Source organism: Cenococcum geophilum (assembly GCF_001692895.1).
Source record: "Cenococcum geophilum 1.58 unplaced genomic scaffold K441scaffold_89, whole genome shotgun sequence".
NCBI lineage: Eukaryota > Fungi > Ascomycota > Dothideomycetes > Gloniales > Gloniaceae > Cenococcum > Cenococcum geophilum.
In genome coordinates this window covers 135791-152820 of record NW_027137647.1, presented here as the reverse complement: position 1 = coordinate 152820, position 17030 = coordinate 135791, and the positions used below count along the sequence as shown (strand labels likewise).

The following is a 17030-nucleotide window of genomic DNA, read 5'->3' as shown; positions in this document are numbered from 1 at the left end:
TTTCGGGCTTTGGGCGGCGCATCGTGGGTTTCGACTTCGGCAAACTTCGTTTCAAATAGCTTCCTCGGGATGCTTTAAATAAGATAGCAAATGCATTTATATTGTAGAGTGACTGTGTAAAATCAATGGGATCTTAGATTGAAAAAAGTAGTTGCAGATCACCCAGCCATTCCATACCACATATCACGTCATACGTGATCCATTCCAAGTAGAGAAATCCTGGTACCAAATGAAAGCCGTTTCGAAAACTAATGGCACTTGCCATAATAGCCAGCATTTTCATATCTGCGAAAATTAAGAGGGGTGCAATTCGTCGTTTATTCTCCATCCCTGCCCTGGTGCGGATGTCTTCTGCTATGGTGTTTCAAATTTGTTAAGGCTTGAGTGTCCAATCTTTTGGATAAGAACGATACTGGAATTAACTCATATGGTTCTCCAGGGACGAAGAATACGCGGTGATCTTTCGAGAATGTTTGTTCGACTTGATCACGCATTGTAGTCACCTTTTTTGGCACCCGAGCATCCTCGGGGTCATAAAACTTTAGATAAGTATAGAGAGCTCCTCTCTAAGTATCGGTTAAAGTAATGTTCTCGGTGAGGAAGAGGACGATCCGCCGGCGCAAGACAGGAGCGATGCATAGGTTAAAAAAAGGGTTGTCTACTTGGCCGGTTCTTGCTTCTAGCGGAGTGGGTGGGTTATGGCATTGAGATATGCGATGTGAATATCTTTCAGTGCTATGGCCTTGGATATCTTTTGCGTTATATCGTCTACTAAGCTCGGTGGTTAATTTGTAGCTTCCATCGTTGCCTTAGTAAATACTGTCAGGCTATCGAGGAACTTTTGTACTCCTAGATGGTTTGCGAGAGCAATGGCATCAGTTTCGGCTTCCAACATTTGGTAGAAAGGTTCCATGACTTGAGGGTAAACCACCTAGATCATAGGGATGTAATCCACCTTCGTCTGAATCATTGAAATATCATGTCCGTTTCTTCTTCCGAAAGGGTTATTAGTCGTTTGATTTCAACGGTGAAGGTTAACCCGCTGGTAATGAGGAGAACGAAGTAACAAAGTAGCATTTTAAGAGAAGAGTTCGGAAATCGCTCAAATGAGGTTTTGGCATGATGGAATTTCGGGGATGCTGAGATAACGTGGTCTGCAAGTATTTATATATTTGGCTCCGGGGGGAAGGTTGTAGCACTGGTAAGTTGTAGTTTTGGTTTCGCCGAGGGAATGTTCGGTTGCAAAAGCGTCAGATTGAATCTGAACTGAAAGTCCGGCAGAAAGAACGCGTTCCTTCCCGATTTGACACGCCTCTGTGGCTTTACGGGTTGCACGGACGTGTGCAATCTGAAGCTTCCAGATTCGAGTGAGGAGCTTCGAGCTCCTCAGTTCGGATTCTATGTAAAGTGCGCTTAGTTTTAGCGTGTTTTTCATGGTTCTTCTCAATTTGCCGAGAAGTCTTGGCATATATGTTTCTTGCCTTCTCACGCAAATTAATTCCACCTCGACTGCGCAACTTGAAAAGACGTGTAGCCAGTAGGTCTACGCGCACCACACGGAACGTCGCCATATGGTTATATATGACGACTAAATTCCCAACATGGACGACCTAGCATCCCTCGAACTCCTCTCCCTCGTCTCTAAAGTAACCTCTGAGCTCCAGAACCATCTTGGGATCAGCGACAAAACTCTCGCCGAATTCGTGATAGATCAGCATGCAAAATGCAAATCACTACCAGAGTTCAAGACGAAGTTGGAGGAGATGGGCGCGGAATTTCCCCAGTCACTCGTCGAATCCATCGACCGGTTGGTCCTTAGCATGCACCCGCGATATAAGCGCAAGTCAAGCGGAGCACAGGAAGAGGAACAGGTGGAGTCGGAGGATGAGCGCGATCGGAAAACAAGGGTATTCAAAGGTCTTGCAATCCCAGATAAAGAGCCCTCGTGGACAAAAGAGGAGGGTAAGGCGGGAAATGGGATGAAGGAAGATACCAAACTAGATGCGCTGGACGATACCTTTGCAATGCTGGAGGGACTTGCTGGGAAGGCTTTTGCGGCCCCGAGAGAAAGCTCCGCTAGGAAGCGAAGCATAAGTCCATCTGGAGATGATAATAAGGACAGAGGCAGGAGCAAACGAAATCGATACAGGTCAAGATCACGGTCACAGAGTATTGAGCGAGGTAGCAGGCGGCCTAAAAACGATGAATTCATCTTTGAGGACGAATTTGGCCGAACACGAACAAGGGATAAAAGAGAAGATAAAAGGAGTGGAAGACGGAGTCGGCGTAGCGAGGACGATGAGTTCAGGCGACCGCCAACTCCTGAGATCGATGACACACCAGTTCTATTCAAAATCTACAATGGCCGAGTCACAGGGGTAAAAGATTTTGGTGTCTTCGTAAATTTGCAAGGAGTTCGTGGAAAAGTTGATGGACTCGTCCACGTCACTCAGATGCAAGAAGGGGCTCGCGTCAACCATCCTTCCGATCTCGTATCCCGGAATCAAGAAGTTAAGGTCAAGGTCATGAAGATGGAGAATAATAGGATCAGTCTGTCGATGAAAGAGGTGGATCAAGTCAGTGGTCGGGACCTGGCACCTCAGAAGCGAATAGCTTCGGGTGCAAATATGGAAGGGCTGGGAGGGGTATCCGGGACAAATGACCGATATGGAAATCTCGTATCTGACGTACCCGTCATCGAGGGTGACATCAATGGAAGGTCTATGGGCACTCGAAAACGATTAACGTCACCGGAGCGGTGGGAGATTAAACAACTTATCGCATCTGGAGCAATATCCGCCCAAGACTATCCAGACATAGATGAAGACTACAATGCAGCTGTCAATGGTGATGGCGGAATTGAGGAAGAGGAAGATGTAGACATTGAAGTGAGGGAGGAGGAGCCTCCGTTCCTGGCTGGCCAGACAAAGCAGTCTCTCGAACTGTCACCCATTCGTGTAGTTAAGGCACCTGACGGATCCCTTAATCGAGCAGCTATGGCTGGAGACGCCTTAGCACGAGAACGTAGGGACTTGCGCCAACAAGAAGCCCAAGATAAGGCTGCCAAAGAAGCGTCACAAGTCGATCTTAGCAGGCAATGGCAAGATCCGATGGTGGCTCCCGATCAACGGAAGTTTGCTAGTGATCTGAGAAATACCCGGACAGACCGATCGAATGAAGCTATGCCTGAGTGGAAACGCATAACTCAAGGCAAAGAACAATCATTTGGGAAGCGGACGTCTATGTCCATCAAAGAGCAAAGAGAAAGCCTGCCGGTATATAAGTTCCGTAACCAACTTTTGGAAGCTGTCCGTGCACATCAACTTCTTATTGTTGTTGGCGATACTGGATCAGGGAAGACGACACAACTAACCCAGTACCTTGCGGAAGCCGGTTTCGCGAATGAAGGTATGATTGGCTGCACACAACCTCGCCGTGTAGCAGCTATGTCAGTGGCTCAGCGTGTTGCCGAGGAGGTTGGATGCAAGCTAGGCCATGAAGTTGGATACACGATTCGGTTTGAGGATTGCACAGGCCCAGATACAAAGATTAAGTACATGACGGATGGCATTATGCAGAGGGAGATCTTGCTGGATCCGCTGCTCTCACGTTATAGCGTCATAATGCTTGACGAAGCTCACGAACGCACAATTGCAACCGATGTTCTGTTCGGTCTGCTCAAGAAGACCTTGAAAAGGAGACCCGACCTGAAGCTTATTGTCACAAGCGCTACCCTTGATGCAGACAAATTCTCGGAGTACTTCAACAAATGTCCCATATTCTCCATACCAGGGCGCACATATCCTGTGGAAATAATGTACTCGCGAGAGCCGGAATCGGATTACCTTGACGCAGCATTGGTCACGGTCATGCAGATCCACCTTACGGAACCAATGGGTGATATTCTACTCTTCTTGACTGGCAAAGAGGAGATTGATAGCTCATGTGAAATTCTTTACGAGCGGATGAAAGCATTGGGACCAAGTGTGCCCGAATTGATCATCCTGCCAATCTACGGCGCACTCCCTTCCGAAGTTGCTAGCCGTATCTTTGAACCCGCGCCTCCAGGGAGTCGGAAGGTGGTTATTGCGACAAATATCGCGGAAACATCAATTACCATCGACGGCATTTATTACGTCGTCGATCCAGGATTTGTCAAGCAAACAGCCTACGATGCTAAACTGGNCATGGACCGACTTCAGGTCACTCCAATATCGCAAGCACAAGCCAAGCAACGCGCTGGGAGAGCCGGAAGAACAGGGCCTGGTAAATGCTTCCGTCTATACACCGAAGCCGCTTTCCAGTCGGAGATGCTACCCACGACGATACCTGAAATACAGCGACAGAATTTGTCAAACACGATTCTTATGCTAAAAGCAATGGGCATCAATGATTTGCTTCACTTTGACTTCATGGATCCGCCACCAACCAACACTATGCTTACCGCGCTGGAAGAGCTGTATGCTCTTTCCGCTCTTGATGACGAGGGTTTGCTGACAAGGCTGGGACGACAGATGGCCGACTTTCCCATGGATCCAAGTTTAGCACGGGCATTGATTAGTTCGGTGGACCTTGCTTGTGCCGACGAGCTTCTAACAATCGTGGCGATGATATCCGCTACGCAGACCGTCTTTCATAGGCCGAAAGACAAGCAACAACAAGCCGATCAGAAGAAAGCGAAGTTTCATGGCGTATTTACTTCACATCTACGAGCGGTATAGGACTGTGGTAACCATTAGATTCAAATTCAATACAATCGTGGCGATGATATCCGCTACGCAGACCGTCTTTCATAGGCCGAAAGACAAGCAACAACAAGCCGATCAGAAGAAAGCGAAGTTTCATGATCCTCATGGCGATCATCTAACCCTCCTAAACGTTTACAACGCCTGGAAACATTCCAAATACTCCACCCCGTGGTGCTACGAGAACTTCATCCAACCTCGGTCGATGAAGCGGGCGAAGGATGTTCGAGAGCAACTTGTTACCATTATGGAACGACATAAGCATCGCATCGTTTCTTGCGGTCGAAACACGATGAAGGTGCGGCAAGCGTTGTGCTGCGGTTTCTTCAGGAATTCAGCACGCAAGGATCCCCAAGAAGGATACAAAACTCTCGTTGAGGGAACGCCTGTTTACATGCATCCTTCCTCGGCGCTCTTTGGTAAGCCGGCTGAGCATGTTATTTATCATTCGCTGGTTGAAACAACGCGCGAGTACATGCACAATGTGACAAGTAAGTCTACACACTCCCCTGCTTCCCTCAAGTGGATTCGTTGCAGCTGACATTACGGCAGCAATCGAGCCGAAGTGGCTGGTCGAGGCCGCACCGACATTCTTCAAGGTCGCCCCAACGGATAGATTGAGTAAGAGGAAGAAAGCGGAGAGGATTCAACCGCTGCATAATAGATTCGCAGGAGAGGACGACTGGAGGCTGTCTGCGCAAAAGAGGCAAGGCAGAGGTGGTGGTGGCACTTGGGGCTAGTGAAGGACACTTGAGCTTTTGGCAAGTGGAGACGAATGCATTGTATATATAGGGCTTGAGATTCTTAGCAAATTTGATCATTCTATGGCCACGGCAAGGGCTACGGAGATGACCAGGACGATCTGATCGTGCATTGAATGCCATATTGAAGATTCGCGTACATGTCCTGGTCGCATTGCGCGACGGCTTCGAATGGCTCGCTCACGTGGATCATGGGAATACTCGGAAATATGCTCGTAACCCACTCATGGTGCCGCAAAGGTGCCGCCCCAGCGCTTACATCTGAAGCACGGTTTCTATGTGGAATTCGAATTTTAAAAGAAACGAATGAAAGCTGCAGAGAACGGCACCTGAGGCGCAGTTTTGAGGATATTCGACGTTTGTCCTCTCCATGCCCTCGTTTCCCGAGACTGTCGAAACGGGTGCTTTCAAGGTCCAGAGCATCTTCTCATCTCTTCAGTTTCGTTCCGCGCCGCCACAAAGTTCTAAATCCCACCAAAGACGATGGCTTTGGTCAAACAAAAAGAAGTGCTTGTAGTCTTCTGTAACAAGCCGGCTGCGTCGTCATGGCGGGTCGGTTTCAAGAGACCCAGCGGAAGGCGGGGAAGTCTCATGTCTGGAACGTGATGCTCGTGCGTCGCCCAATGTCCTGCCAAGGTCACTCCAGCCATTCAACGCCACCTCCAGTCTGGTACAAAGCGCGTCTGGTACTCTAGACGGACTTCATCCGCCGCAGGTAAAGTCTCTGCGGGTAAAATCCGATCACTCACGTTTGGAGCACCTTATTTCCCTGTTTGGATTAAGCCTTTCCAGCTCCGTGTTTCTCCCTCTCACAGATGTCTGCTACATGGGCAAGTCTCAATGGCTTGGAGAGCTCCAATGGTCAGCCGCAGAAACGCTCTCGTTTTGGCGGCAGTTAGCATCGATCCGTGTTGCTCTGAGGCTTGCGTGTCCACGGTTAACATCCATTGCGGATCTGTCATATAGGTGGGCAGCCCGTTCGTACACCGAATCTTCATCCAAGGGCTGATTCTAGTTTCTCTCATCTTTCTTCTCTTTCCTTTCGTCTTCATATCGGATTCTTCTTTTCTCCACTGTGCGTTTCCATTCCTTAGACCGTGCCCTGCTGGGCGAGTCACCTTCCTGTCTCTTTCTTGTCATATATTTGGAGATCTACCTTCATTCTACAGCGCCAAATCGTTCACGCCTGCCGGTCAGCGCAACAACATGCCCTCTCTTCGATTCTTCCTTCTTGTCGCTCTTTTGGCAACAATTGCCCTAGCCCACCCGTCACCTGCTCGGAGGAAATTGGTCGCTCGATCCTTTAAGGTTCCTAGGAGTCTCAATCCGGACCACCCAACTGGCCTAAACGGAGGGGATGCTATGGCTAAGGTGTATCGCAAGTTTGGGTGGGGGTTGATTGGTGCGAGGCACCGCGGTGGAAAGCACAGGAAGCCCAAGGCCTCGACAAATACTACTACGCCAACTACTACAACTCCAAACACCACCCAAGCTGAAACTGGAGAAGTCGCAGCTACACCAGAACAGAATGCAGCGCTCTTTCTCTCTCCAGTTACCATTGGCGGACAAACCCTAAACATGGACTTTGATACGGGCTCTTCAGATCTGTAAGCAGTCTACTCCTGTGCTCATGTACGAGACCTTCAACTAATGTATCTTTTACCATAGGTGGGTATTTAGCAGTAGTCTCTCTCAAGCTACGATTGGCAGTCATTCGGCTTTTGACCCCACTCAGAGCAAGACTTTCGAGGACTTGCAAGGCGCAACATTTTCTGTTTCATATGGAGACGGCAGTGGCGCTGCAGGGACAGTTGGAACAGACACAGTCGATATCGGCGGTGCAACTGTTACAAGCCAAGCTGTCGAGCTTGCAACTGCCGTATCTCAATCGTTCGTTGCAGATGCTAGCACCGATGGGCTTGTTGGGCTGGCTTTCAGCACACTCAACACTGGTAGGTTATCTCATTGTTGAATGATTGTTACTCGCTCAGTACTAAAGCGTAATAGTCAAACCCACTCAGCAGAAGACATTCTTTGATAATATAATGGACACCCTCGATGAGCCGGTTTTCACTGCAAATCTCAAAAACGACACAACGGGAACGTATGAATTCGGCAAGATCGATAATACTTCATTCCAGGGCGACTTGTCTTGGGTCCCCGTCAATGCGGCCAGCGGCTTCTGGGAGTTCAACTCCACATCCTTTACTATCAACGGCAAAACCCAGCAGAACCCAACTGGCTCCCCGGCCATTGCTGGTATGCAAATCCCTTTTGGATATTCCTTTTGCGATTCGTCTGACGTGTGTATTTACAGACACCGGTACCTCTCTGCTCCTCGTCGATGACGCCGTGGCCCAAGCATACTATGCACAGGTCCAAGGCGCTGTCAACGACGACCAAGCTGGCGGCTTCACCTACCCGTGCACAGCGACGTTACCCGATTTCGGGGTCGCGATTGGAGACAGTTACGTTGCGAACGTTCCGGGGAACCAGATCACATTCGCGGCGGTAGATGCTGCGGGCACGACCTGCTTCGGTGGTGTGCAGAGCAATGGTGGGGCAACGCTGCAGATTTACGGAGACACCATGTTCAAGGCGCAATTTGTAGCCTTCAATGGCGGAAACCAGAGCCTGGGGTTCGCGCCAAAGGCCTAAGTCAGTGAGGTAGTTGGTGTTGAAGTGTAAATACATATTTCCTTTTAGATGAGTGATGAGTAGAGTCGCTTAGCGAGACAAGGGCATGGACATGTGGGATAAATGAATTCAGCTATGACAAAGCTTGCTCCCGGCGATCGAAGTGACATATGCACGATGGGCTTCGGATCAATAACCGCGCGACACGTGATGAGACCGAATGTGCTTTGACGGCTGCCAAACTTTCCAGGATGCGATTTACTTCACTCGCAACCTAGGATACCGCTATCTCTGGATCGATTTTCTCTGGATCTATTCTGATCGATCCCTTATCAAACACCTCGGAAATTTGAGGTGTTTGTTGCCGCATTTTGAAGAATGGTCAAAATGGTAGGCGTTTATCAGCACTTACTTGTCAATCAAGAGCGGTGCATGGCGTATTTACTTCACATCTACGAGCGGTATAGGACTGTGGTAACCATTAGATTCAAATTCAATATTTTGAAACTTGCAGCAGGTGATCGGGCAATTTGTGATCGTACTTTCGGTCTCTTCCCTTCCCGTAAAGACGAGTGTGCAAACTCAAGATGGCCGTTCCTTCTGAAAACCGCCATCATTCCTTCTCAAGCTGACCCGAGGAGCCCTCCTTCCCCCATTTGCACTGTTGTCGTGTTGCTGATAAATAGCGCTCCCTCTCTCCCGTTTCTCCATCCCTTTTTCATGCACATTTTCCTAAACTTCTTCACTGGTTTCACACTTGTTCTTCATCACCTCCTTTACCTTAAAAATTCGACACCTTCACGTTCTTCGATACTTAGACGGCCTCGATACCCCAGACATTCCCAGAGCCCTTGTCCTCCCCACCACCAGCCCCTCGACTGAGCACAATGAGTGCAACAACGCACAGCTAACGATCGCAACGATTGTCGTCCTGCACAGCGGTATGGAGCAACGATTGCGGCAAGGTGAAACCATCCTGCCTCCTAGCGAGTGTACCCTGTAAGCGACGGCGAGTAGCAGGTGCAGCGATTTGGGGACGCCCTATCGTGCAAGGGTTCGAGTCCCTAACAGCCTGGTCTGGAAGGGGATTGGTTTGGTCGGGTTTTTTTCCTCTTCGGCAGTTCCTCATCCGCACTCACTCAGTGACGACTGACAAAAGGAAATTTGTGTCTAGCAGATTGTTCGAACCCTATACCGATTGCACCTTGTCCGAGATTTCTGCAGCTTCCGGCTAGTCGCGAGACCTCGAACTTCGTAGTGATATGATCCTCGATTTAGCCGTCCTGTCGAGCCAGCTTCCTCAAGGCGACATGCCCGCCTTCGTCTATGTTCGACTCATACCAAGTTTGGGTGGAAACTACAAGGACGGTCGAATTCTGGTTTCATTGCGTTTCAATGCGTCAAATGGTGTGTACTCGTTACTTGGTCTGCGGCTCTGGACTTGAGATAAGCTAGCGAGGGGGTATTCGAGGTTTGCAATACAATAGAGTAATAATTTTTCGCTTCACTCATTGTGCTTGGCCGTTTCTTCGTGCTTTGTGCCCTTGGAGGACGTTCTTATTAGAATAGGAAGTTCTAGAGTCCCTTCTAGAGCTGCTTCGTCTCCTACAGTATGCTGCGCTTCTGTCGATGTATCATTTTGCGTGAGCCGCAGCTGACGACGGCTTCGACATGCCTTACGGCCCCTTTGCCTTGCCATTGTCCTTGCCGTTTCCCCTGTCTCGTCCTCCCTACCGAAGACAGCTATTGAAACTTCGAGGCCATGGTGTGATAGCCTCCGGACTCCTGCAACGACCCTCTTAATCATTGAGCGGTCATTAGTGCTTGCCACGTCTTCAAGACTCTTGGGGGCGTGCTTAATGTGATGATTGACAATTTGGACGATCGTTGGTGAGCTGGAAAGGATCGTGACTTTTTGCAGCTGGACGGTTTTCGGACAACGTCGCTTGATGGTACCGCAAGCCAAACCCAGTGCATGCAACAGGGCGAGCATCAGAGCTCTTTCGGGCGTCTTGACATTCTCAACCGCAAAGTTCTCGCGCTTGATGCTGTATTTGCGCTCTTCAGTCTGGATTATATCGTTCTTGATTATACCTGTCGTTGTGCATTCGGCTCGCTGTACTAGACCGATACCGACGCCCTGCGCATACACGTAATCTACGGCGGTGTGCAGGACCAACACAAGCTGGATAGCTTTCGGACGTCTCTCAACCATCGTGAATGGCAAGGAATTTGAAGGCTTGGTTTGGTAGGATATTCTGACGAACGGTCTGCACAAGTTGATCTCGAATCGGACTTGAAAGGTTAGGGGAGGAATGCCGCGAACGTTTTCTTACTTCGTGGAGATGTCCATTATTTAACGTGACTGGAGGGCATCTCGCTCCGGGAGGCAGCGTTTAAAAGTTTCGATCGCCCTAACGCCACAAACGCCACATCACTATGCCTTGGCGTCTTAACTGGAAAGGAAGCTAGAGTAGCGGATGGATTTTTGCTCTCTGCGACGAGAAAGTGTAGATAGATGACATCATAATTGATACCTAGTGTAGTGTAGATATATAGGATATATATAGCTACTTCTTCCGCCTACCACCTCGTCGCTATGGCTTCTTTAATGGCTTAGCCGCCGTGCGCGCCAAGCCTCGCTTGCGCCACACCAAGCCACTAAGGGCTAGCGTGATAGGGGGGCGATCGAAACTTTTTGAGCGCTGCCTCCGTAGGGCAGCAGAGCAGCAGAGATCGATGACTCGAGGACGAATTCTGGGGCTTGGGAAGGGCAAACGCTCTGCAGATTTGCGGCATTCAAACGTCGGCTTCTTGGACCTTTGTGGCAATCGCGGGCGTGTTGCCGGGCGGCCCCAGATTCGCTAACGCTAGATATCCTGGCGAAGATCAATTGGCCCCCTTAACATGCATGCATGCAAATCCTTGCCTGAGACAAAGTTTTGCAGCCCATTTCTTTGCGAATTAGGCCGTTTAAATCTTGATAGTGGCGATTGTCGTACCCTGTCACGCCTGTTCACCGGCATCGACGAGCTTCAATAGTCTATCAGCTGAAGGGCTAAACTGGCTTTAATCCCAGTCAGGCCTCGCGGGGGCCGCGATGGTTGCTGCAGCATCGCGCAGGAAGGGTGAGTCCAGATCTTTCACGCCGTAGCAAACAGTGCACAGCCTCAGCAAAGTTTAAAGCTTGCGCAACTTCCTCCGCGGTTGTGGAGGTTAGGGAGCTGAATAAGAGTCTTAGGCGCGTGGCTTGATTCATCTCGTTTCATTGTGGCAATTCGCACTTCAGCTGGCCAAGGACCGCGGACACTGGTCGCCTTTGTTTGCGCTGCGCGAGTTGTCAGATGATGGTTCTGTATGGCAATTTGCTCTGTGGCAGGCTTGGTGAATCCTGATTTGAAGCGCGTATCGAGGCTAGCACATGAAGAGGCTAGCACATGCAGAGGACCAGACGTAATTGCGACAGGGTAGCTCGCCTTGGCCTTGATCTGTGACCCTGCCTTTGGCAGACAATTAGTTTATTTCTCGTGGCACCCGCTCCACTGTGACGACGAGAGGACACACGACCGCCCGGTGCTCCATATCGACGTGCTGTGATAGAACCGCCCTCCGCACCTTGGCCCGATAGTTAATTTAACCCCGGTCGCCAGATCTGCGCAGGGGCTTTTGCTAAGCTCCCTGGTCAACCTTGAAACGGGTCCACCTTTAAACTTGCTTCTTCGTCGCTGTCAACAAACTTCAACAAGCTTCAGAAAACTTCAATTGCTCTCCCTCGCGTGCGTTCCAACGTCAAGGCTATCAGAGCCTCTTCGATCAGTCGTCTTGACTGCATTTCATTGAGGAAAGCAATCATGGAGGGCCCTCCGACCATACTCTATGAGCGCTCTTCAGCAACGGTAAGTTCTACGTCCTTCCACAGCCATCACCACCCATCATTGGCCTCTGCTATCCCCCTTCATGCTAAGTATAGCTTTAAAACGTTTTCTTTCAGCTGTTGTTTTACGGTAGCCACCCTGTGCACGACAATTAGACTGACAATTTGGAACCTACAGAACGAGAGCAATGATCCGAACGTAGGCTCTGCCCAGAGCTCCAACTCATCAAATTCTGCATCCAGCGTTGTTTCCACACTAGTTCCGATCCTCTTGGTCGCGTTGGTTTGGTTCACTCTGTTCCTCTTCTTCCGAAGAAAGTTCCCTCACAGATATGCGCCAAGAAGCTTTATGAGCACCTTGCTTGAGGGGTAGGTCACCTAGCCTTCAACTTCTAAAAGCATCCAAAGCTGACTATCTTCAGCGCCCGGTCTCCCAAGCTCCCTAATGGCCTCACAAACTGGGTTGGAGCTTTTTTCTCCATTCCTGACACCCATGTGCTTGCACACCATTCCCTTGATGGATATCTCTTCCTCCGCCTCCTCAAAATCTCAGTCGTATCGTGCTTTGTCGGCTGCGCCATAACATGGCCAGTGCTATTCCCTGTGAACGCTACAGGAGGGGGTGGAAAGACCCAATTTGATATACTCACAATGGCAAATGTCACAAATAGCTACTACCGCTACTTCGCGCATGCTGGCTGTGCCTATCTATTTTTCGGTAAGCTCACAGCAGCATGCTCCATAAATTTGCTTCTTTATAACACAAAACAGGGTTCATCATGTTCATGATCACGAGAGAAAGCATTTTCTATATCAACTTGCGCCAGGCCTTCCTCATGTCTCCTCTTTACGCCAACCGCTTATCTTCTCGAACCGTTCTTTTTACATCTGTTCCCGACGAGTACTTGGATGAGGGCAAGCTGCGCCGCATGTTTGGATCTCACGTTCGCCGAGTATGGATTGCCACGGATACTAAAGAGTTAGAAGAACTTGTCAAAGAGCGAGATCAAATTTCCCTAAAGTTAGAGGGCGCGGAAACGAAGCTTTGCAAACTCGCCAATGAGGCCAGAATCAAATCCCTGAAGAAGGGAGCTGCCAGTCACGAAGAGGAGCAAGTGGGCATGAACAATGAATACTCCGTCTCTGGAGAAGTAGCAGCGAGATATATCAAACCAAAAGACAGGCCTACTCACCGCCTGAAACCTTTGATTGGCAAGAAAGTTGATACCATCAATTGGTCCCGCGCGGAGCTTCAGAAGCTCATTCCAAAGGTCGATGCTGAACAGGAAAAGCACCGTTCGCTCCAAGCCAAGAAAGTGAACTCCGTTTTCATAGAGTTCACCAGTCTTGTTGAAGCTCAGGCCGCGTATCAAAGCCTGGCCCATCACCAAGTCTTGCACATGGCACCGCGCTATACCGGACTCAACCCAGAGGAAGTCATCTGGTCCAACTTGAGAATTAAGTGGTGGGAACGCGTTATCCGAAGCTTTGGTACCACGGGTTTCGTTGTAGCATTGATCATATTCTGGTCAATTCCCGTCGCCTTCACTGCCTCGATCTCCAACATCGACAATCTCATTAAGGTTCTCCCGTGGTTAAGCTTCATCAATAGCATCCCAAAGGTCATCCTTGGAGTAGTGACTGGTCTTCTTCCCAGTGTTATGCTTGCTGTGCTCATGGCGCTGCTGCCAATCATTCTAAGACGTAAGAACTGCATTCCAAAACTCCCCTAATACGGTTTTGTATGTGATCAGGGCTAAATGATCGCAACAGTTATGGCCAAGCTTGGAGGAGACCCCACGCTTTCCGCCGTGGAATTGACTGTTCAAAACAGCTATTTTGGCTTCCAAGTCGTTCAAGTATTCCTTGTCGCTACCCTTGGTTCTGCGGCATCCGCTGCTGTAGGCAAGATTATCAAAGACCCAACCATCGTAACCACATTGCTGTCAACCTCGCTCCCGTTGGCTTCAAATTTCTACCTTTCATACTTTATTGTTCAAGGTCTCGGCGTAGTTGCAGGTTTGTTGGTTGGGCTGGTTGGTTTGATCATCGCGAAAGTGCTCGGCAAGCTTCTTGATTCCACTCCCCGGAAGATGTATAAACGCTGGACTCAGCTAGCTGGCCTCGGTTGGGGAACAGTCTTCCCTATTTATACTAACTTGTTCGTGATTGGTAAGTTCCTTTTTAGCGAACGTTCAAACTCTACCACTAACGTGTTTATAGCGATCTGCTACGCTTGCATCGCACCAATAGTTCTTTTCTTTGCTGGTGTGGGATTGTGGCTCTTCTGGTTCGCATACCGCTACAATATCCTCTTTGTCTACGACATCAATATCGACACTAAAGGACTGGTCTACCCACGGGCTCTCCAGCAACTTTTCGTCGGCTTGTATATTGCCGAGATCTGTCTCATTGGCTTGTTCGCCATCAAAGCCGGAAATCATGGAGCTCTTGGCCCCTTGATTCTGATGATCTTGCTATTAGTTTTCACGGCTCTCTACAACGTCGCTCTCAACTCAGCCCTCACTCCCCTCCTCAACTACCTCCCGAAGAGCCTGGAAGCAGAAGAACAGAGTCTTTTGGGGATCGAGAACGGCGTCGCATCGGACGACCAGCCGCCAGACGGCGAGCCCAGCACCGAGAAACAGGTCGCCGCCGCTACCGCAACCCCGAGCAAGACGCTGCCGCCCGCTCCCCACAAGAAGCCCAGCGTCATCACCAAGTTCCTGCGCCCGGACCTCTACACCGACTACGCAACCATGCGCCGCCTCGTGCCGCGCGACTTCGCCAACATCGAGTACGAGCCCGAGGTCGAGCGCGACGCTTACTACCCGCCCGCCGTCAGGACCAAGCCCATGCTGCTGTGGATCCCGCGCGACCCTGCGGGCGTCAGCGCGCAGGAGGTTGCGGATACGAGCAAGGTGATTCCGATCACGGATGAGGGATGCTATTTGGATGAGAAGAACAATATGGTGTGGGATGAGGAGAGCGCGCTGACGGCGCCGATCTATGAGCCTAAGATCTACTATTAGGTAGATGGCCATGGGTGATGTGATGGAAGCATGGATTGGATGATGTAATTCGTTACTTTGATTCCCCCTAGACGTTTAGTTAATTACTCACAAATACATGTTGTGTTTTGAAGTTAAAACGTGAGTGGTAGTACGTGATTGGGTGTGATGCGGTGATGCTGATGCGTTTTTTGAGCCCTTGTGAAGGACTTCAGTCTCTAGTCGGAGAGTATTTGCAGTGGCGTACGCCATGCACGGGTTAGAGGTCCTCCCTACAAGTACCCTTATAATATAACCCGGCACTAATATCTAGCTAGTGCTTCGTTTATTTAAAAATAGGACTAGCAAGGAGAGTCTCTGACCTCTATGCAGGTCCTTGTAGATAGTCTAGGGGAAGCGCTGGATGCTTGATTGAGTGGGAAAAAAGCTCCTAAAAGTTTGCCACAGCTTCGGACCCCCAGAGGGAGCATATGCGTCTCGGTTTCCGTCTTATCTTGCACTTGAGGCGCTATAGGTTCAAAGGTCTTTCCAACTTCTAGCCAAGGGTAGTGTTCCAAGGATATCCTACTTTCTACTTTCTCATTTTGAGACTTTACCTCATATGCGTAATTGCATAATGCAATTGTCTGATCTCTCTGCAAACTCTTCTTGCACGGCCACTTTCGTGGCCCTTTCAATGTATCACTTGGAGAGCGGATTTGGCAGTCGAACCCACTCTAGACAAAATTTAATGTAGTCTAGCCAGACTGCTTGGCTTGCTTGCCCGCTTAGTAGGAAATATGTATATATAATTTTAGTAGAGATCTAAAGTTTATAATAGATTTTTAGTATAGTTAATAATTTCTAAGTATATAGGTAGAGTAAATAGGACTATTTAGGTAACTACTAAGCCTAATTAACTTATTTTTCTATACCAAGGGTACTAAACCCTTAGCGCGTCTATACTCTAAGTGGTCTTTCCTACCACATCGGGAAAATATTCGCGGGCTGGGGTTCGGACTACCCATTAAGTGAAAATCAAATGCTGCCAATTAGGTCAATTGGGCGCCAAATGGCTGCAGTTAATACCGCTGACGTTATTAACGCATTTAATGTTTTTGACGCGCAGCCTAACTGATAAATCTTTATATAGACCTTATTAAATTAACAAAGTTAGTATAAAAAAGAATAAAAAAGTACTATAATGCTAAGAGATCTAAAGGACTAGATTTTAAGGAGGGAGATAAAGTATAGCTACTATATAAAATTTTTTGGGAGTTAACAACTAAGTAAGAAATTGGACTATATTAGACTAGGACCTTTCGAAATTATATAAGGGATTTTACCGGTTATATTTAAATTAAACCTAACAGCTAAGATAAAAATCCACCTTATATAGTATATTGCGATGCTAGAGCTAGTATATTGGAATATTAAGCCACTAGTTTATAAAGCAGATATATATAGAGGATAAGAGGAAGATAAATAGCAAGTTTTAAAGATTGTTAGTTATAAGGATATTGATAATAAAATATAGTATAAGGTTAAGTAGATAGGCTATAATAAGACCCTAGGAACTACAATAGAATTTAAAGAATATTATAGGAAAGGTAAAAGAGTATTAGAAGAAATTAGGTTAGATAGTATTAATAAAAAAGGATTACTAAAAAAACGAGCCACCTAAGGGGGACCTAAGAGGAGCAGCTACTAAGCTACTTAGAGTTATTTCCCTCCCTACTAAACTAGAATCCTTTTTTTTTGCCTCTTCTAGCTTATAAAGGCCTTACTTAGTAAGATGGAGCTTTTTTAAATAAACTTTTTTACAACCCTTTAAAAGATAGGATAACTAAGTATAAGCAGCTAGTTAAGTATTAAATATTTAAGACTCTTTTATATAAAGGCGTTAAAACTTAGCTAGAGCTTAATTTTACTTACCCTATAGACGTTTAAGATTACTATAGGCTATAAAGAGTTAGTCTTTTACCTTTTTAGTAGCGGATTAAATCTAAGACCTTATAATATA

General features: G+C 48.2%; 3 protein-coding genes across 3 annotated transcripts; 2 read left to right on the top strand and 1 right to left on the bottom strand.

Moving 5' to 3' along the window:
• Window positions 1-6712: 6712 nt before the first annotated feature.
• K441DRAFT_682748 (acid protease) lies at window positions 6713-8164 on the top strand (the record flags this gene model as incomplete). Its single annotated transcript, XM_067651615.1, has 4 exons — window positions 6713-7113; window positions 7175-7458; window positions 7514-7765; window positions 7824-8164. 4 exons carry the CDS (start codon window positions 6713-6715, stop codon window positions 8162-8164), a joined length of 1278 nt encoding a protein of 425 aa, XP_067496722.1.
• A 1681-nt stretch (window positions 8165-9845) lies between these two features.
• Window positions 9846-10367, bottom strand: K441DRAFT_486719 (uncharacterized protein; the record flags this gene model as incomplete). The annotated part of the gene is made up of 1 exon (XM_067641944.1): window positions 9846-10367. A coding segment is annotated over one exon (522 nt), but the record flags the coding sequence as incomplete, so codon positions are not given.
• Window positions 10368-11679: 1312 nt separating this feature from the next.
• K441DRAFT_648796 (DUF221 domain protein) lies at window positions 11680-15159 on the top strand. Its single transcript, XM_067646910.1, has 6 exons — window positions 11680-12039; window positions 12196-12386; window positions 12440-12735; window positions 12789-13721; window positions 13791-14189; window positions 14241-15159. Exons 1-6 carry the CDS (start codon window positions 11995-11997, stop codon window positions 15047-15049), a joined length of 2673 nt encoding a protein of 890 aa, XP_067496720.1. The 5' UTR covers window positions 11680-11994; the 3' UTR covers window positions 15050-15159.
• Window positions 15160-17030: the final 1871 nt, after the last annotated feature.

Excerpts from the sequence above, each read along its gene's own strand:
- K441DRAFT_648796 (XM_067646910.1), top strand. The coding sequence starts at position 11,995 with ATGGAGGGCCCTCCGACCATACTCTATGAGCGCTCTTCAGCAACG. Across the intron at positions 12,040-12,195 it reads ATGAGCGCTCTTCAGCAACG|AACGAGAGCAATGATCCGAA; the intron begins GTAAGTTCTACG and ends TGGAACCTACAG. Across the intron at positions 14,190-14,240 it reads TACTAACTTGTTCGTGATTG|CGATCTGCTACGCTTGCATC; the intron begins GTAAGTTCCTTT and ends ACGTGTTTATAG.